Raw genomic sequence first — 20,717 nt, 5'->3', positions numbered from 1 at the left:
ACTTACCTAATTTTTTTACTTATTTAATTTACTTATTTTTCTTGCTCCCATCTTGTTTGTTCAGAGCATGGTGGCGTCTGTTACTTTTTCAAAGAGCTGAATTTGTCAAGTTCCCAGTTCCAGAGCTGGAGAAGTGGTGACACGGTGCCTGCTGAGTGACTGAAATCTCACAGGGCGTGTGGGACAGATTGCTGCCAAACAAATGTATCAGAGCTGAGACAGCTTTGATACTTTTCCAGGAAATCCTGTCATGGAAAGCAGAACCCTACCAGGAATGACAATGCTGGGAATGCAAAGCCACAGGACACACAGGCTTTGGCAACAGTAACAGCACAGCAGACCTCAAGCTGAGCGAATGTATAGTGTAGCTGTATATAAAAATAGACCGTCACAGCCTTGTTCCTGCACTGCCATAATGGGGCATCCTGCACAGATGTTCCAGACTGCCTGAGAAGATCCCATCTAGTTGCTCAAGATGTGTGATGTGTCTTCTAAACTTCTCACATGAACTAATATAACATCATTGTTTTCCCAAAAAAATTTTTAATCTGCCTTACAAGAAGTATTTGTTGTGTAGCCAACAGTGAAGCCTCAGCCACCAACAGAAAAAAATACTCCAAGTAAGTTTCCTTTCCTAAATTCCTTGCAGGATTTGCAGCAGCAGAAGCCCTGCAGCACAGCATGCCCAAGCCCTGTGTAGGCTGCCCAGCAAACTGGTCCTCACATGGAGGTGTGGAAGAAAAGAGATTCCTGCCTGCATTTACCTTCCAGGCACATCCTGTACGGGTGCCAGAAAGCTGCAGAGCTTGATTTTGATGTTACTTTCGGCTGTGAATGTAACTATTGGCCAAGGGTTCTCCCCACCCAGGGTACTACAGATCATCCAGTTCAACCCTCCTGCCCTGGGCAGGGATACCTTTAATTTTCCCAGGGTGCTCAGAGCCTCATCCAGCCTGACCCTGAACACTTCCAGAGGTAGGGTCTCCACAAGTTCTCTGGCCAACCTGTTCCAGTGTCTTGCCACTCCCACGGTGACGAATTTTTTTTCTAATATCCAATCTAACCCTACTCTCTTTCCCTTTGAAGCCATTTCCCCTTGTCCTGTCACTACCTGTTCTTGTAAATGATGATGAAATTCAACTGCATGCTTTTAGAGCAAAGCTTATAATTTTTATCTTCTTAATGCGGTTATAGGGATGATATCAGGATAAATTATGCTTAAAAGAAACGTATCGTTTCTATAACTAGTAAAAGAAAACAACCAGTATTTAATTATTTCTTGTCTAGGGGGTGCTAGAGGGCTGGCTACAGCTCCCATGACCCTCCTCTGAAGCGTGTGTTAGCTTCTTAAGAGGTATGGTAATAAATACTTTCAGTCAATTTGTCTCTGCACACTGGCACGGAAATCTTTAAAAAAGTATTCACGAGTATTCCCATTCCTGGTGGTTTAGCAGCCGGTCCCACGCGTGGGTTTTATATCCCACAACATTTACTGCAAGTTAAAGCACCACAGGCATTATGTAAACACGTATTTGTGTGAGTGTTCATCCCGATGGCATCCAGGCAGTTATGCTGAGGGTACTTTTTGGAGCACAAATAACAGCTTGTCATGATTTCTGTGACCAGCTGAGGTGCAGGACGTGGCCCCACTATTTTTAACATCTGCTGCTACACCCATTTGCATTAAGAAAACATCCTGTGGGTGTTAGTGTAGGTGATGCAAACTTTTAAGTCTGGACAACTTCATTCTTGAAAATTTTATAATTCTTCAAATTACCAGTACACAAGAAGGCTTTGCTTTAGCAAAACCTACCTAACATTTTTTTCTGATGTCATCAGCCAGTGTAAACTAAACCATTAGCAGGCCTCTTTAGTAATGGTAATTAAAAATATTTCTGGAAGTGTTCATGTGCTCCGTGAGGATTCTAAAGATTTCTCTGAGGGAGCCTCGGGGGGACTCTGGAACGGGATTTTGGTCCAGGAAAAGATCGCGCAGCTCAAGCCCAGACACTGTCGTGTGTACGAAGTAAATTTAATCCTCTGAATAACTTCGGTGGAGATACTGTTGCGTTCCTGTCGGAACACACACAGCAACAACACTGGAATAGCGCTGTATTTCCTGCTGGCCGCCCGGAAGCGTCTCCTCCCGTGACACCCAGCGCGGCAGCGACCGCCTCCCGCTTCCACCGGGCACATCCCGCGGCGGGGGGCCCGATCCGATCCGATCCGATCCGGTCCGGTCCGACCCGATCCGATCCGATCCGATCCGATCCGATCCGATCCGATCCGATCCGATCCGATCCGATCCGGTCCGGTCCGACCCGATCCGATCCGATCCGACCCGATCCGATCCGATCCGATCCGATCCGATCCGGTCCGGTCCGGTCCGATCCGATCCGATCCGATCCGATCCGATCCGGTCCGGTCCGGTCCGATCCGATCCGATCCGATACATCCCGCCCCGCCCTTCCCCTCCCCTCCCGGCCCTGCCGCCGCCATTCCCTGCTTCCCGCCCGCCGGGTGAGTGCGGGGCTGTGGGAAGGGGAGGGGAAGGAAGGGGAGGGGAAGGAAGGGGAGGGATGGCGGTGACGAGGGCAGTGGGGTTGCGCTGCGGAGCCGCTGCGTGTCCTCAGAGCTGCCGTGTCCGCCTTTATTCCCGCTGCCTCCCAGGGAACGAGTCCCGGCAGCTGCCGGGCCGTGCGGGAACACGCGGTGTGCGAGTGACACTGGCGACACTGTGACAACAGCTGTCCCCGAGTGAGGCGGGAGCGGGGCCCTTCTGCTGCTCGGTTCTTCCTCCAGCCCTGCCGAGAAGGACCTGGGGGTGTGGGGAGGTGAGAAATGGGACCTGAGCCGGCCATGTGCGCTCGCAGCCCAGGCAGCCGATGGTGTGTCCTGGGCTGCACCCAAAGCAGCGTGTCCTGAGCGAGGGAGGGGATTCTGCCCCTCTGCTCCGCTTTCCTGAGACCCCACCTGGAGAGCTGCATCCAGCCCTGGGGTCCCAGCACGGGAAGGACAGGGACCTGTCGGAGCGAGTCCAGAGGATGCCACCAAGATGATCAGGGAGCTGGGGCACCTCTGCTATGAAGACGGGCTGAGGTGGGTCAGCCTGGAGGAGAGAAGGCTCTCCAGGGATCTTTTTGCAGCTTTTCAGTACTTAAATGCTGTTAGAAAGACAGATAAAAGACTTTTCACCAGGGCCTGTAGCAACGGGACAAGGGGGAATGGTTTTACGTTGCAAGAGAGTAGGTTTAGATTAGGTGTAAGGGAGGTTTTTTTTGGGTGAGGGTAGTGAGGCCCTGGTACAGCTTGCCCAGGGAAGTTATGGCTGCTGCATCCCTGGAAGTGTTCAAGGCCAGGTTGAATAAGGCTTTGACCAAACAGATCGAGTGGAGATGTCCCTGCCCATGGCAGGGGAATTGTGCCAGGTGATCTCTTCCAACCCAAACCATTCTGTGGGTTTGCAGTTGTAATAACTAACAAAGCACTACAGAAAAGCACATGGTGTAAATGAAGCAGAGTTCTGTGAACAGTACATACCTGAATTTAACTTCATTAGATCAATGTGAGCAAGCTGAGAGGTTGAATGATGGCTTTAGGTCTGGAATTCAAAACCAGCAATTCAGGGTTGGTTGCATTTGTGTCCCTGACATTTGGGGAATGTCAGTTTTTGATCCTAGTGCCAGCAGCATCTTCAGATCTTGCTGTCAACCAGGGACTAATTTTCAGTCTTTAATTTTTTTAAGCATTCCCTTGCCTCATGTAGAACAGTGGCTTCCTGCTGCTGGGAATGTCCATCCTGCCAGGCAGGTGGTGATGTGAATTCCCTCCTGCAGGACTGAGGTGACCACAGGTTACTACTGAGGGAAGGCTGCTCCAGGAACTGCTGATGAAGCATTGCCCAGGAGCTGGGGGATCAGCAGGGTGTCCCGCTGCAAGGGAGAACTTAATGCTGCTTGGAATTACCAGAACTGGAGTTTTAAGTTTCAGGATAAGGGATCTGTGCAAGTAAAAGCATCTCAGTACATTGATAGCATTTGCTTTTGGGAGTAAAGCTGCCATTTTTACTCAGTAGTGAAAGCATCAGCATGTTCTGACTCCTCATGGGTTGGCTTCTCAAACTCGCTCAGACGTGCCCAGAGTCAGGTTGAGGTGGCCAGCCCAGACCTGGCTGCTGGGCTGTGCTGCTCCAGGGCTTGGTGCTGGCTCATCCTCAGGGTGCTTAGCTCAGCTCCTCACGCAGGCTTCTACTGCTGCTCTGGGCTGCTCTGGGGGAGGAAATGCTGGAGCAGACTCGAGGCAAGTCTGTCTGCACGTGGTTTAGACCTACTGTTAACTCGATTGGTGCCTTAATTTTCCTGAGAACTAGGCAGCTAAACCAATTGTGAATTAACTTCTTTATTCTTGCATAATTGTACGCAACATACTGTGTACTTGGAAAAACAAAGTAAATGACTTTCAGCTTTAAAATTAAGTGTCTGTACTTGTGTGAAAGAATTATTTTTATTCTGCATAAATCACAAATTTTGACAGCTTGGCAGAAATCAAAGCAGAATCTTGGCATTTTAGTTTTTAAACTGGTAGATTTTACAAGTTTTAAGCTTGTAGATCAGTAATTACATAGCATCAGCAGAAAGGCCTAACAATGTTCCCTCTTTTGTAAACTGGTACTGTTGAAGGAAGTGTAATAAGAATACAAATTTCTGATTCTGTCTCCACCTCTCTCTGCATGTTGCCACTAAATCTCTTAGAGCTGAATTGATTTTTTTAAAAAATACTTTGCAGCTCTGCTACAGATGACCACTTGACCACAGGTTCTTTGTGTGGGTGGGTTCCTGCGTTGGTAATGATCTGTTGGCTTCATCGCTGTTCTTTAGTATAAACTCAGCTGTGGGGTTTGAGCTCCTGGGAGCAAGCGTGTCAGGATTTCCAGGATTGTCCTGAGATTAAAGTATGCACGAGATGTCACTGAGATGATTTATTGCTGAATCAGTCTCATGTTTATTGAAGGGTGAGACAGAAGAGTCATTACGAGCAGCATCTCTAATCTCAAAGGCAGTAGTCACAGTAACCATAGCAGAAGCGGTAGGCCTGGCAGCTGCAGCAGGTACAGATGCCAGGTAGCAGCAATTCAGTGAGGCAGCAACAGCTTGCTGGAGAAGCAGCAGCCCGCCTCACTATGTGTCTACAAGGCTTTTTATAACTTTTTTAGCCAATAAGCAAATGCCACAAAGCTTGCTACACATTTGTACCAATCAACGCTGTATAATTTTGCCGCAATGAGGACTTTCTTATCCAATAAACGTATTGCTATTATAGCCTATTGCACAAGCTTATACTAATACAGCTTAACTTTCTAGGAAACTTTACTATAAAACTTATTAAACTCAAAACTCTTTACCCTTTTATTTATCACTATTATTTCTTGTATAAAGTATATTTTTACTACATTTCTACTCTTATAAGGCATATTTATTTCAAAACTACAAAACTGCATTTGCTTTAATTTTGCAAAAGCTTATTGCTCTAAGTCAGGCAGTCTTTGCCAAGGCTGCAAATCGTAACATGTATCCATTTCAGTGTCATTTGTGTATTCTGTCAGCGCCTGCAGGCTCTCTGCGAGAGAGCTCCCTGCAGCTCCATTTCCCACACAAGGGTTCCCAGCAGAGCCCTTTGCAGTTTGCTAGGTTTGAGAGAGGATTGGAGGCCTGCTTGGAGCAAGTAGTGAGCCCTTGAACCCACTGCTGTTCCCAGTATACTCTGATATCCCACTGGATAAGGCAAGAGCTGCTGCTCTGAGCCTGTGGGCTCTTGAGGTTGTGTTGCTGGCTGACTGTTCTGGGTCTCTCTCCTCTTGGACAGGAAGATGCCCAGGAAAGGAGGGAAGCGTGCTGACATGGTGAAGGGAACACAGGCACAGTGTAAACGGCCCAAGTTGGACACAGCTGGTTCTCCATCAGTCCTGCGTTTTGAGAGCCCAGACAGCCTCTTCAGGAGCCTGATCTCTCCCATGGAAGAAGAGGTGTTTTTCAGGGAGTACTGGGAGCAAAAGCCACTGCTCATTCAGAGGAATGATGCCCTGGTGGCTGCTTACTACCAGTGCCTGTTCCAGCTGTCAGACCTGATGGAGCTGTGCAGCCAGGGCCTGTACTACGGGCGAGATGTAAATGTCTGCAGGTGTGTGAATGGAAAAAAGAAGGTTTTAAATAAAGAAGGTAGAGTGAATTACATGCAGCTGAAGAAGGATTTTGACCAGAAAAAGGCAACAATACAGTTTCATCAGCCTCAGAGATTTAAGGTGGGATTGTTTCGTTGTAATTAATGCTTGCTTTATAATGTGGTGTGGCTTTTGCTGAGTGGCACTAGACATGGCTTCATATCTGCCCCCAGGGGAGGTAGTTGGCATTGATGACCTGCTGAAATCTGTACATGAACTGTATGAAAATACAGTTTAGACTTCAGCACTGCCCATCATGTTTCAGTGCTCTACAGTAAGAACAAAATCTAATTTATGCTATAATATTTTTCTGTAATATTAAGTATTCTTTTTAAATGTGTATAATTGATGATCAGGCATCTGGGCTTAAATTATCTCTTCTGCCCCACATTTCCTTGTGCAAACAGGGGCTTTTGTACCTCTTCCCTTTAATCAGGGGTGAGGTGTGAAACCAAGTGAAGTATTTCCAGGACACTCCACCATTCTTGCCAGTGGATTAGCATTGAATTGCACCATGGAAATGACAGCCCCGTTTTAGCTGAGTGTCCTCAGTCTTTGTCTATGGGAAGGAGATAGTGGTGCTGCTCAGTTGTAAAGGATTTGGATGCTTGTAGGTACTTGGATTTAGGCAGTCCTTTTTTGTCCCAAGGTGTCAACACAGTGTAATTGAGAGGTGGATCCAAATAAGGACCCAAATACACAGCTGGGTCCCACGTGGAATGAGACTGACGGATCTCAGTTGTTGGCATCTCCTGGTGTTTCCCTGTCACATGTTGGGTGTGGATAAGTAAAGTCTGTGCTTTGTGGTGATGCGATGTTTTTATTGTATTTTTCTATGTTCTTTGTACTTCAATGGTTCATCCCTACCTTCCCCACTCCTACTCCCAGTTGGTCTGCCCCAGATCCAAGCCGCTGCCCCAGTGCTCCCAATATGGTTATCCCCTCCCTTTGTTCTGGCACCTTCCCTATCAATCACCCAAACCCCTCCTGGAGTTCTGGATTGTTCTGTGTCTGTCACCCGAGCCCTCCCTAATTACCCTTCTATGGTCCCCGTCAGTCCCTCGAGACCCTGCCCCCTCGGGTACCTCCCCCCTTGGAAATCCCCTGAACCTCGATGCCCCATTGGGGCATGTGGCCCCTCTCCCTCCACCCACCAAGGCCATTGGACCAGATGGGAGTGCTTCCCTCCAGCCTCCCTCCCTCCGGATCTGCCTGTTGGTCCCAGTTGGGTTACTCCCCCTGTTCCACCCCCCCTTTATAAGGTGTAGCAGCACTGCAGCTGTTGCTTGTTTGCTGTGGATCCCCTCCAAAGAACTTGGATTACCTCCCGTGGCAAGGCTCCCTGCTACTTTTTATCTGTCCCTTCACCAAGGGCTGCTGGCTGCCCAGTGCCTGGAGCCTGTGCTCCCCTGGGTAGAGCAGAGGCTTCAGAGGAGCAGCTCTAAAGCTCCGTGCCTCGGGCTGCTCCCCGCTCCTGCCGCACACCGCTGGAGCCAGCCTGGGCAGTGGACAGCAGCGGTCACTGTGACACTCAAGTAACCCCAGTGACCTCAAGTAACCCCAATCAGGCCTCAAATGACCTCAGGTAACCCCTGTGACCTCGAGTAACCCCAAAAAGGCCTCAAATGACCTCAAGTAACCCCTGGAGCAATTCAAAATTTCTCCAATGACCTCAAGTAACCCCTGTGACCTCGAGTAACCCCAAAAAGGGCCTCAAATGACCTCAAGTAACCCCTGGAGCAATGAAAAATTTCTCCAATGACCTCAAGTAACCCCTGTGACCTCGAGTAACCCCAAAAAGGCCTCAAATGACCTCAAGTAACCCCAAAAAGGGCCTCAAATGACCTCAAGTAACCCCTGGAGCAATGAAAAATTTCTCCAATGACCTCAAGTAACCCCTGTGACCTCAAGTAACCCCAAAAAAGGCCTCAAATGACCTCAAGTAACCCCTGTGACCTCAAGTAACCCCAAAAAGGGCCTCAAATGACCTCAAGTAACCCCTGGAGCAATGAAAAATTTCTCCAATGACCTCAAGTAACCCCTGTGACCTCAAGTAACCCCAAAAAGGGCCTCAAATGACCTCAAGTAACCCCTGGAGCAATGAAAAATTTCTCCAATGACCTCAAGTAACCCCTGTGACCTCAAGTAACCCCAAAAAAGGCCTCAAATGACCTCAAGTAACCCCTGGAGCAATGAAAAATTTCTCCAATGACCTCAAGTAACCCCTGTGACCTCGAGTAACCCCAAAAAGGCCTCAAATGACCTCAAGTAACCCCAAAAAGGGCCTCAAATGACCTCAAGTAACCCCTGGAGCAATGAAAAATTTCTCCAATGACCTCAAGTAACCCCTGTGACCTCAAGTAACCCCAAAAAGGGCCTCAAATGACCTCAAGTAACCCCTGGAGCAATGAAAAATTTCTCCAATGACCTCAAGTAACCCCTGTGACCTCAAGTAACCCCAAAAAAGGCCTCAAATGACCTCAAGTAACCCCTGGAGCAATGAAAAATTTCTCCAATGACCTCAAGTAACCCCTGTGACCTCGAGTAACCCCAAAAAGGCCTCAAATGACCTCAAGTAACCCCAAAAAGGGCCTCAAATGACCTCAAGTAACCCCTGGAGCAATGAAAAATTTCTCCAATGACCTCAAGTAACCCCTGTGACCTCAAGTAACCCCAAAAAAAGGCCTCAAATGACCTCAAGTAACCCCTGTGACCTCAAGTAACCCCAAAAAGGGCCTCAAATGACCTCAAGTAACCCCTGGAGCAATGAAAAATTTCTCCAATGACCTCAAGTAACCCCTGTGACCTCAAGTAACCCCAAAAAGGGCCTCAAATGACCTCAAGTAACCCCTGGAGCAGTTAAAAATTTCTCCAATGACCTCAAGTAACCCCTGTGACCTCGAGTAACCCCAAAAAGGCCTCAAATGACCTCAAGTAACCCCAAAAAGGGCCTCAAATGACCTCAAGTAACCCCTGGAGCAATGAAAAATTTCTCCAATGACCTCAAGTAACCCCTGTGACCTCAAGTAACCCAAATCAGGCCTTAAATGACCTAAAGTAACCCCAAAACCAGACTCAAATGACCTCAAGTAACCCCAGATCAATTAAAAAAGACACCGACCTCAAGTGTGGTGATGCAAGGTTTTTATTGTATTTTCATATGTTTTCTGTACCCCAATGGTTCATCCCTACCTTCCCCACTCCTACTCCCAGTTGGTCTGCCCCAGATCCAAGCCGCTCCCCCAGTGCTCCCAATATGGTTATCCCCTCCCTTTGTTCTGGCACCTTCCCTATCAATCACCCAAACCCCTCCTGGAGTTCTGGATTGTTCTGTGTCTGTCACCCGAGCCCTCCCTAATTACCCTTCCATGGTCCCCGTCAGTCCCTCGAGACCCTGCCCCCTCGGGTACCTCCCCTCTTGGAAATCCCCTGAACCTCGATGCCCCATTGGGGCATGTGGCCCCTCTCCCTCCACCCACCAAGGCCATTGGACCAGATGTGAGTGCTTCCCTCCAGCCTCCCTCCCTCCCTCCGGATCTGCCTGTTGGTCCCAGTTGGGTTACTCCCCCTGTTCCACCCCCCTTTATAAGGTGTAGCAGCACTGCAGCTGTTGCTTGTTTGCTGTGGATCCCCTCCAAAGAACTTGGATTACCTCCCGTGGCAAGGCTCCCTGCTACTTTTTATCTGTCCCTTCACCAAGGGCTGCTGGCTGCCCCAGTGCCTGGAGCCTGTGCTCCCCTGGGTAGAGCAGAGGCTTCAGAGGAGCAGCTCTAAAGCTCCGTGCCTCGGGCTGCTCCCCGCTCCTGCCGCACACCGCTGGAGCCAGCCTGGGCAGTGGACAGCAGCGGTCACTGTGACAGTGCTTGAATATTCCCAAACACTTGGAGTCACTTGTAAGAGGTGTCTAGCCTTTGTGTTAGTCTCTCTTTGATGTGAGTCCTGCATGTGTTTATTTTCTTAGGGTGTTTTGCTGTTTGTGGGATGATGGGTAGTTTATTCTCCTCTGTTTAGCCTCATTTTTGCCTGGTTTTGCAGCCTGGAGGTGGTACAGGGAAGAGAGCAAACATCAGTGCTCTGTTGAGGCACGAGACTTTTTGCTTTACCCATTACTTGTATGGCAGATCTCCTTTGCTTCTGCAGTGCTTGCCTTCAGGAGAAACTGCTTCCCAGGCTTGGTGTTCCCATGGGGATGTCACCATTCTTCCCCAGCAATGGGCTGGTGGCAGCCAGGCTTGGCTGAGCTCTTCAGCAGTAACAGCATCTTTTTTTTTTTTTTTTTGGTATAGGATGAACTGTGGAAGATTCAGGAGAAGCTGGAGTGCTACTTTGGGTCTCTGGTGGGCTCCAATGTTTACATCACTCCCCAGGGGTCTCAGGGCCTTCCCCCTCACTACGATGATGTTGAGGTAGGACACTACCACCTTGTCTGTGGAACCCTTTGTGGGCTCCTGACACTGGATGCCTCTATGTGTGCTTCCGCCTCTTCCCCAAACAAACATTCTAGAAAGACTTCTGTTTTTCCACTGAAAACTTAGGGTAAATATTTGCAAGTGTTTACTTATATAGTTTTGCTGAAAGTGTACTGATAGTAATGGCTAAGTGTAAGTGACTGGAGAGAAACAGGGATTTCCAAATTCGGGATAAAACGGATCACACTTCACGGCTCTTCTTTCTGTTGTCTCTAAATGCAATGCAAAAATTTAGTTCAAAAAGGTAAATTTCTGTATTTAGGTATCTAAAAAGTAATGTGAATGGAATCGTATTTGCCATGCTGGGAATAGCTGAGAGCAGGGATGGGGAAAACCTGTGTTTATCAGAAACACAACCTGTACCACTATTTCTGTCCCTGGTTTCTGGCTTGCTTCCACAGACTTGGCAAGTTAGAAGATAATTTAAAACACCTGGTGAGTTGGATATGTGAGGGGCAGCAGGGCTTCCTTAGGCCCCTCCCCCAAAAATTTGGATTTCTGGTCTTTTGCAGGTGTTCATCCTTCAGCTGGAAGGAGAGAAGCACTGGCGACTCTACAAACCAACGGTGCCTTTGGCTCGGGAATATAACGTTGAGTCAGAAGATAGGATTGGGAATCCCACACATGAGTTCATATTAAAGGTACCATAATTTAATTGCTTCAGGTGGTCTGGGCTGTGGTAGCCAGAAAGGTAGTCATGTTTGGTAGGCTCTTGGAAGTAGCTGTGAGACCAAATTTAAGGACAATAAGATTAAAATGGAATCAGATTTCATCACTATTGCTTTATGAACTTTCTCTTTGTGCTGCTGTTTATAGGATAAGCCATAAGTGAACTGATTTTTTCCTTTGTGGAGGGAATTTCATGTGTTTTGCAATTTTTTCTTGTCTTGACTTTCCTGATCTAAAATTTGTTTTCAGTGTGGATATTAAATTTACATAGGTGAGAAGATAGGGGAGGAGGAAGGTTCTACTTGGTTTTTAAAGTGTTTTAACTAAAAATTTCAGACAGCATTTTTGTAACAGGTTAGGATTTTTATAGCCTCTTTGACTTCTCCTGTGGAACACTGGCCTTTTTCTTTTGATGTGATCTGACCAAAATCCCATGGCACTGCTCCTCTCCCAGCCCACAGAAATGGCAGCAGGTTCATCTCAGCTGCTTCTTTGTCCCCTTCCTGCATCTCAGCTCATGTTCTAGCACGTTAAAAACCTGTGTTTGCAGACAGGTGCAGAGCAAATATTGACAGGAGGTTGGAAAGTTGGAGGTGTTGGACTTCTGGCTTAGAGCGCTTTATGTTACTGAAGTGTACACTGGAGAATTGCTTGATTTTGTGATTTTAAAGAACATGTGTTGTCACTCTGTCTGCTCAGAGAGTACTTTCTCTGTTTGGATTGCAGTAAGGTTTGACCAAGTGGCCTAAATGTATCAATTCTCTTTCATTTTCCTGCAGCCGGGTGACTTACTGTACTTCCCAAGAGGGACAATTCACCAGGCTGACACTCCTCATGGGATCTCCCATTCAACACATGTGACCATCAGCACCTACCAAAACAAGTAATTCCTCTTTATTTCTTGTTTTGCATTGCTTTCCTCCGCCAGATGATGTGTGTGAATAGTAGAGACTTGAAGCTGGTGTTTCAAGGAAATGATGTCCTGTTTCTTAAAAAAAATAACCTTGTAATGAGCTCTACTTGAGTCTTTTGTGTGTTCATCCTATTTAGCCCTTGTGGGGTCTGTTTTGCTGTGGGTATTGCAGGGGTAGGGCATGTCACCTTCCCTCCAGAAACGTGGTGACATGGAATATATGTAGATACCCCACTGTTATACAGGTGCCTTGCTGTTAGGGACAGAATCTACGTGTTGAGGTAGCAGTAATTGAAGTTTTGGGGTTTGAGGGAAGGAGGGGAGCGAGACCATTGTTTGAAGCAGCCTCTTTGCCAGGTCTTCATGCAGCAAGCTTGATTGCTTTTTAATTGCCTTTTTTATTATTTACCAGCTGGAGGCTTTAATGTGGAAGATAATGTTACAACTGCAAACTCACTGTTGTGTTTGAAAAAAACCCTCACCAGTGGCTGAAGTTGCTGTTCATTTCATAATCCAGATAAAGAGCCATGGGTTATTCCTTTCCTCGGGTTTTCTCCTGTATTTGATGGTCATCCACACCTCTTCTGACAGATTCTTCTGCGCAAATATTTTCTGCTAGTCTGTGTTTTTCATCTCCTACCCCATGCAGAGTCAGATTTCTTTTGACACAGGTCAGGTCCTTGTCCCCCCCATTGAAACATTGTTATCACACAGGGAAATCCTGCTGCTGCCACCTAATCAGCTTCTCAGGCTTGGAGTTACTAGCTTGAGTTTGGGATTGGGAAGGATTTCTGTTATCTGCCAAACAGGGCCAAACAAGTTTGGGCATATTTTAGATCATTGTGAGATGAATCTCTAACCACCAGCTGTGCCACTGTGGAAGCCCAGGGTGTCAGGTCGGTGCTGCTGGTAACTCTTCCTGTGGCCAGTGTGCACAGCAGGGTTTGTCCAGCTGGATCTGCATGGATTCATTGGTCAAGCCCTGCTGGCAAGCCAAGGATTCAGCTTCTTACAATGGGATTGCTGGAGATCTACAGCCTTATGTGGAGTCAGTGCAGTTTCTCCATGGCTGCATCAGCCCAAGGCCAGTCCAGTGCGTGACTTGTCAGGAGCACATTCCCTGGGGATGTCTGTCATGGGTGAGGACAGGAGCAGGACAAGCTTCAAGACTGCTCTTCTTCCAAGGTTAAAAAGTGGAATCATCATCCATTAAGGTTATTGGCAATGAAGTGTAAGAGCCTTCCTCTGCCCCTGCTGTCAGCAAGTGTAGGTAAAATAAGCAGCAGTCCTGGTGTTTTGATTTGGCCTGTAGATAGAAGTAATATGTGGAAACATTTCCTTGGAAAATTGAAGAGAATTTGAAAATAGCTGTGAAGGAAGTGCTGGTGGAGGTGGCACTGCCAGGTATTTCTAGGCACCAAGACAGAAGGGACATCTCTGTAGGCTGGGGCAGATCCCAGCAGGCAGAGCAGTGTGCACATGTGGGATGTGGAGGGCAGTTTGGAAAAGCAGTGAGTAGCTGAAGACACTTGCTGGCAGATGGGAGCTGGGGGCAAGAGAAGCAGTAAGAAGTAGATGTCCAATTCCTTTTCTTGGCCAGTGTTCTTCCTTCCCACTGGGTAGCAGACAGTGAAACATTTGAGTAGAGATGATAAAAAAGAGCCTATAATAAATACTAATTGTTTTACATCTTAACACTACTTTAGTTAGGGAAAAAACTTTGTGTGTTTTATTTCAGTAACTTTTTTTTTTTTCTTCCTTCCTATCCTCCAGCTCTTGGGGAGATTTCTTACTGGATGCAATTCCTGGCCTTGTGTTTGATACAGCAAAAGAGGATGTGGCGCTGCGGATGAGCATTCCAAGGCAACTGCTCATGGTTAGTAGGTGGGACTCAGGGAATAATGGTGCATCCACGTGCTCTGTCAGACAGACAAAGTTCCTGTTGGGCCAAGCTTTTGAATCTTTAAAAGTTAGCAAAGCTGTGAATTGTTGTGGGACCTCCTTATGCTGGTGCTGTCATGCTGCTGCTCAGCTTGTCAGTGTGCAGGAGGAACAAGGGTCTCTTAACTGCACTTGCAAGTCCTTTAGCCCCCAGAGCAAGGGAGAGTGAGCTCCAGCTTTGATTTGTGAACAGCTCGTGGGGAATGTGTAAAAGAAAGCTTGGTTTGGGACTAAGCAAAGATAAAAGAGGAGGGTCCAGATTTTCACTGCTTTGCTGCACTGCGTTAGGCCTGGTCTGTTCAACTTGACTTCTGTCTGGGTGTTCAGCAGGTGAACACAGCTGACTCCACCAAAAAGCTGAGCAGCCTTTTGAGAAGGCTTGCAGACCGTCTGGAGAGCTCCGGGGAACTGAGATCATCTGACATGAAGAAGGATTTCATTATGCACCGGTTGCCTCCGTGCTTGGGATGCGACTCTGATCCTTTGACTCCAGGTAGAGTTTGAGCTTCCTAACACTGGCTGATGTGATTGCAGTGGCCAAGTCTGCCTCTTAAAACTTGTAGCATTTCATGGCAGGCCAAGATCACAGTCTAGGCCCAGCTTTGTGTGGCCTGGCTCTCCCTGTGTGTGTTTGCACACCTCTGTTGTTTAATTCCCAGTATCTGGTGGGAGAGATAATAAAGTGAAATAAAGATTATCCTAGAATTAAAAAAATCTTTCTCCTTTCTCCCTCCACCACAAGTTTGAGAATGTGTGGGTGTGGAAACACAAGTTAACAAAAAATTCTGGCTACAAGAGAATGGGTAGTGCACAGAGGGGGCTCAATTTGTACCATGTCTGGTTTTCTTCCTTTCTAAGGGAGGATTTATTTTTCTTAGGTGGGAAATTGCCAAAAATAGATAGCAAAATCAAACTGCAGTTTAGAGACCATGCTATCATCACTGTGGAACCAGATCAGGAGAATGCTGTAAGTATAAGAAGCCCCCCTTGTATGCCTGGGGTGGGGAGTGGGAGGCATGTCAATTGTTGCTCTGTTGTACTAAAAGGGTTGTGCAGTTCTGCTTGGTTGGATCCTGCATCCCATTATTGCTGTAAGGAGAGTCTGGGGCTGTTTGCTGAGCAGTGAAACTGCACATTCCAGCCTTCTGGAGGGAGGTACAGAATTACGTTCAGTCTGTGATTCTGCATGGCTTTTATCTGAGCTTACATGGGCTAGATCATTACAGCAGTTAAAATGGCCTCTGGCTAATAGAATTTTTAAAAATTGTGTTTAAGAACAGGAAGAAGTTATAAAATTAGGGCTCCTGAAGAGAGGGAATTCTCTTGGTTGCATTTAGTCTTCACTGCTGAGTTCTCTCTGTATCTAACTGGGTGACAGTGTCACTGCTAAGTTGTTCCACAGCATAGATGCTCTAAGTTGTTCCACAGCATAGATGCTGGCATCTTGTATCATTCTGTGTTTATGCTGCTGCTTATCTGTGAAGGTTTATTAGTATCAAAGTGTAGAAGTGCTTTTTGTTATCTTAATTAAAAAAAAAAAAAAGAGGGGGGGACATACACCCAGGATGGATTACCTTGTACAGTTTTGGGTTTGTTTTTTTTTTTCTTTTTTCATGAGTGGAATGTTTCCCTCCAAGAAAAACACACCAGAACTTTCTGATTTTTCTCCATGTTATTTGTGTCCATATTGCTGTGAGACTGTGCAGGGTTTGGAAACTTCTTTTCCAGTTATTTTTGCAACCAATTTGCACAGCTTTGACCTAAGTTTAATAATGGGCATGTGATTTTTAAGAGACTGATCTGTCTCAGACTGGAGATTTATTGATGCACACCTGTTCATTAAGACTTTTTAGGAGAACTGCCCTCAATGGCCTATATTCTACACAGCATCAGTCCTATGACTCGAGCAGGGGCAGTTTTAAGGCAGAAGGTTGTAAATAAATTTTCAGCAGTGTTTTGGAGAGTCCCTTTTTGCTGGGAGGTGGCTGTGGGGTCATTCAGTTGAGAAGGTGACTTGCTTTCCTTGCTCTAACAGTGGGCTCTGGAATTAAGGAGCTGGCACTAGACTGAGATGAGTGTGTGAGGGTGTGGATCACCTGTAACCATTTTCTTCCTACTGTCTTTCAGGATGAAATTCGCAGGGAGATGGTTTATGTGTATCATTCCTTAAAGAACAGGAGAGAAACTCACATGATGGGGACCGAGGATGACACTGCCAGTGAGGACGGCCTGGCACAGGTTTGTTCCTGCAAACACACCCCAAAAGGGTTTCCCACTGTGGTTTTCAGCACCCAGAGCTTTTCATTCCGAAAGTACCTGGATGAACCGAGGCAGCAATACAGGCACTGAACAGTAGAACTAAGTAATGTGATCTCATACTTAATTAACAATTTGAGATGTTAACGGGATGTCTTGTGCATGCCCCATGTCCCAGTTAGCAAAGCTCCTGGAGCAACTAAACTCATCTCTTACCTGTGTGTCCTTCAGCAGGTCCTGTCTGAGGCTGCTGGAGATGTAGCACATGTTCCATGGTGATAACTGCATCTCATTTCTGCCACGTTCAGCCTGTGTTAGATTCTGTATCCACTGGAACAGTGTGTGCAGGGCTGCTCACTTCAGGCTGGGGTGGGTCAGCACTGGGTGTAAAGACCTCACTCTTCTACTGAAATGTAATTCAGATCTGCACAACTCCACCAAAGAGGCAGAACAGAGCAGAGCCTGGCCCTGGCTTGGCCATTGCTGCAAGGCTTTTATTTTCTGTTTAAAGTAAATCTCACTGCTCCTCTGGAGCTGAGGTTTTACACTGGCACCTCAGCAGCACAAACACATCCCAGGATCGTCCTTCCTGCCCTTCCTGGGAATGAAGGTCCTCTGTGCTTCTGTGCCAGCTAGAAATAAACTTCTGCGACCTTGTTAAAATAATGGGTAGGATTAGGCAAGAATGTAAATTTAAAATTATTTTTTTCTTCCATATGGAAGCCACAGGAGGAAGCAGCATGCCATAAACATCCCTACCTCATACAGTGTGCTAGAGCATGGAAGAGTAACTTCTCAGTAAAATAGGGCTGGATAAAACTCTGTCTTTTGGAGGCTGCTCTCTGGAACACCAGAGTGCTGTGGGAAGGGAGCACATTCCTGCTGCTCCCTCCCCACAGCCTCACACACTGTTGTGTAATAAAGTCACTGCACTTTGCTGAAGGGTTGGTTCCTGTCACTTTTTCCCCAGCAGACGCATGGGCTGCGGTTCCCTTTGTCACACTTGGATGCACTGAAGCAGATCTGGAGCAGCAGCACTGTTAATGTTAAAGAGCTTAACCTTACCTCAGATGAAGAGAAAGAAAACCTTGCCTTGTCACTATGGACTGAATGTCTGATTGAAGTTCTTTGATGCTTCTGTGAGTTTCTGGCTATTAAGAGAGCAAGGCTTATTAAATTAGTTTTTTTTAGTCCATCCAGCCTCTGGTTTGTAGTGCTGACAAAGCATTGCAATATCTGTACTTCACTGCTTTCTGGTGCCAAATGGTACCTGTCTTTCCACACTTTTGGGAAACTGGGCATGGGGAAAAACAGGTAAGTGAGCCACAGCTCCAGGTCTGTGGCTGGATGAAGTCAAGCCTAAGTAACACCAGTGCTGTGGTGTCCCTTTCCCTCTGGAGAGCTGCTGGGGTGTGTAGGACATCTAAAGTTATGCATGGAACAGGCTCCAGAACCTTGGGCATAAAACATTAACTTGTTTTTTCATTTGTAAAGTTCATCAGCAGGAAAATCTGTTTGTTCTGTTTGATTGCCCTGACAGAACAAAAGCTTCTTGGTAAAAGCTGCATGGGCTGTTCCCACAGGGAGAAGACTTTGCTCAAGAAAACCCCTTTTCCCTCAGAACAGCCATCCTTGGAATAAACAAACAATAATATTTAACCTCTACCTCCCCTAGCATCAATTTCAAGTGAAAATAACCCAAAAGCCTGAAGCTGGAATCTGTATCTTCTATGTTCACTTGGATGGGTTTTTATGAGACTGGTGCAGTTACTTTAATACTTCATTGATTTTTAATATGCAATGTCATGTAACAGCACAGCCACATACTCAATTTCCTTATCCCCCTTTTTTGGCCATTGGAAAAGCAATATTTTACAGGAATGTGCTCAGCATCTGCTAAAAACTATTGCTTAGCTTGTTTAAAAAGAAACCAACCAGCAAAATGTTTCTCCTAAAAAGTTTTATACAGTTAAAATATACATGCTTTAGCATTGTACATTCAAGGTCCCTTAAGTAAAAAAGCCTGCTTTACTTTGTTATGCAACACTGAGACACCAATGATTTAGTCATTCTTCATTTAAAAAACTACAACTTTTTACACAGGCTTTTAAAATTTCATATGGAAAGTCACATGCAGAACACTTGCTGTACTGACTTACATGGAAAAAAGCTTAAGTGCTTTAGTTGAAAAAAAATATACATACATTTGAGGTTCTGTTACTCAAACAGCAGATTTATGATAATTTTAGAATGTAAAATAGTAAGTGCAAGAAGATTTTTTTTTTTAAATAGTACTATATAGAACTCCATTTCATACAAAAATAGACATCCATATATTTTATTTCTATGGCAAACTTAGAGTTACGTCTTTCTTTGGGGATGATCCTGTTTGAGTGCACAGCTGGCATAGTTACAGCTTTTGGAATCTAAAATATCTGAATTCAGCTAACCTGAACTCTTTAAATAGTCCTAGAAATACATACCCTGAATATACAAATGCTGGGGGGAAAAAAAAATATTTTCCATTAAGATTAATTTAGTGATGAAGCCAGGGAACTACTTCTCTTCCCTGTCAGGTGTTCACAGCCCTACAAGGGGCTGTGGTTGGTCAGTGTTCAGCCAGGAAAATACTTTTTAAGCACCACATGCAGTCAGTGAGGTCTGTGGCTCTGAAGGGAGCAATAGCTGTGGTTGCATAGTGTGGGAATTGAGGAGAGCCCTGGCACACCAAGCTCTGGCCCATCAATTGTCCTTTGTGCCACAGTGATGCTGATGCGCAGCCACACTGGGAATGTGAAGCCAGCCCTGGACTGCAGGCTACTGGCACCTTTGGATCATGCCAAGGTGAGTTGGTTTCTGCAGGAAGATGTGGTTTCCAGGCCAAATGACATGGTATTAAATTAAGCTATTTACACTGAAACAAAATACAGCTACAGTTAAAATCAGAGCTGCAAGTGCAGCTTAGCCCTTGTGGAAGTGCCCCTGATCCAGGACCAGCGACCCCTGCTTTGATACACACACATATGGTTCTGTTTTAAAGGTGATCTTAAGGGGCAACTCCCGATTTCCAGGGTAAGAAACAGGCCACAGGTCAGGAAAAACAGTTCCCAAGACTGGAAATTTGGTGCTGTTAATAGCAGAGAAGACAAAAGGCTTACCAGTATCATTTAGGGGGCAAAAGGCCCTGCTATTGCCTCATTTCACATGCTGAGCTGGAATTCCAGTTCAAAGGTGTCCATATGAGCAAAATATATTGCATTTTAGTGAGAGACATGATTCAGGATGGCTTGGAGCCTAAGCAGTTCCACTTGGGACATAAAAGCCCAACTCAAGTTCCTTGAAGCTCATCAGTGCATTCACTCCTCAGCAAGCTTCCAGCAGTGTGAGAGGAAGGTAAAGAGCATTCCTGAAGAGCCTCTCCCCTGTTCTCTTGCACTTCCCCTCCTGCAGAACCTCTGCCTACTCTTTTGCATTTACCTTTCATACTTCAGATGAAGAGTAATGGTGACTTTCACAGGAGCAGCCTCTGAAGAATCACCTTCCCTGCAGAGAGACATTGGATCAACCTCCCATCTTCCAGCTTTGTGCAAAATTCAGTTCTTTAAGGAGCTGGTGTTTGGCACGAAGGAAAACAGAGAGGAGCTGCTGCTTTTGGTTCCAGTGGTGTGTGACTTCAGTAGTTGGGTTCTTTTTTCCCCTCCTCTCGATGTTGGTAGCCCACAAAAAGTCCATCTCTGGGGTGGGCTTTACTCACAATATTTCAATATCCCATTTCTGTGAAGGTTTGTTTTCTATTGGCTGATTCATAATTATGTGATTCTTGTCGTAGTAATTTCCTCCTTAAAAACAAAAGGAAATCATGAAGGAAAAGTTTTTGAAAGAAATGCTCATAAAAATTAGACATAATCTTCAAGAAGTGTGACTAAGTAAGAAAATCAGCTGAAAAATAGGAATTCCATGAGGTAAGGGGCTGGTGTCTGCAACTGAGCAATGAGAATTTTAACCAGCCTTTTTTCAACTCCTTTTCTCTTTCTGAGTTATTCTGTGGTTGCTTTTCCTTCACCATTTTGTCTTCTGTAACTTGCACTTCTTGCCATCTGCCCTCCTTACCTCCCTAAAGCACAACAGTTGATCTGATCAAAATAAACCTCTGGAATCAAAAGGGAAGGGTTCCTCCCTGCCCTGTTGTTTCTTATCCCACTGTCAAGCAACAGTGATCTTAAGTACAAAAAAAAAAAAAAAGCTGGAATAT

General features: G+C 46.1%; 2 protein-coding genes and 1 long non-coding RNA gene across 9 annotated transcripts in view; 1 reads left to right on the top strand and 2 right to left on the bottom strand.

The window, feature by feature from the left end:
* Positions 1-36: 36 nt before the first annotated feature.
* Positions 37-18,509, top strand: RIOX2 (ribosomal oxygenase 2). 7 transcript variants are annotated; one of them, XM_039555223.1, is made up of 11 exons: positions 2,443-2,520; positions 5,863-6,298; positions 10,504-10,623; positions 11,199-11,327; positions 12,135-12,238; positions 14,042-14,144; positions 14,537-14,702; positions 15,088-15,176; positions 16,337-16,447; positions 17,436-17,611; positions 17,657-18,509. In XM_039555223.1, the coding sequence occupies exons 2-10, from the start codon at positions 5,867-5,869 to the stop codon at positions 17,595-17,597; spliced, it is 1,416 nt and encodes a 471-aa protein (XP_039411157.1). In that variant the 5' UTR covers positions 2,443-2,520; positions 5,863-5,866; the 3' UTR covers positions 17,598-17,611; positions 17,657-18,509. The 7 variants fall into 7 exon arrangements, with proteins under 7 accessions (XP_019141445.1, XP_039411157.1, XP_039411165.1 ...); XM_019285900.3 differs by lacking the exon at positions 2,443-2,520 and adding an exon at positions 37-620 and having other exon boundaries at positions 17,436-17,664; XM_039555231.1 differs by having other exon boundaries at positions 17,439-18,119.
* Positions 10,465-16,920, bottom strand: LOC120410293. The gene is made up of 2 exons (XR_005602362.1): positions 16,682-16,920; positions 10,465-16,525 (listed from the first exon to the last, which is right to left on the bottom strand). It is a non-coding gene; the product is annotated as an uncharacterized LOC120410293 (long non-coding RNA).
* Positions 18,411-20,717, bottom strand: part of CRYBG3 (crystallin beta-gamma domain containing 3) — an 83,408-nt gene continuing 81,101 nt past the window's right edge. The window contains exon 22 of the mRNA XM_039555185.1: positions 18,411-20,304. Coding sequence (XP_039411119.1) covers positions 20,216-20,304 — 89 coding nt within the window. The 3' untranslated portion in view covers positions 18,411-20,215. The remainder of the gene's footprint in view (positions 20,305-20,717) is intronic.

Source organism: Corvus cornix, chromosome 1 (assembly GCF_000738735.6).
Source record: "Corvus cornix cornix isolate S_Up_H32 chromosome 1, ASM73873v5, whole genome shotgun sequence".
NCBI lineage: Eukaryota > Metazoa > Chordata > Aves > Passeriformes > Corvidae > Corvus > Corvus cornix.
The sequence above is the reverse complement of the archived record's forward strand: the minus strand, read 5'-3'. Positions and strand labels throughout refer to the sequence as shown.

Bases quoted from the DNA above. Each gene is read 5' to 3' on its own strand.
- RIOX2 (XM_039555223.1), top strand. From the start codon at position 5,867: ATGCCCAGGAAAGGAGGGAAGCGTGCTGACATGGTGAAGGGAACACAG. The intron at 6,299-10,503 runs GTGGGATTGTTT...TTTTTGGTATAG, and splicing joins ATCAGCCTCAGAGATTTAAG to GATGAACTGTGGAAGATTCA. The intron at 16,448-17,435 runs GTTTGTTCCTGC...CTTTTTCCCCAG, and splicing joins GTGAGGACGGCCTGGCACAG to CAGACGCATGGGCTGCGGTT.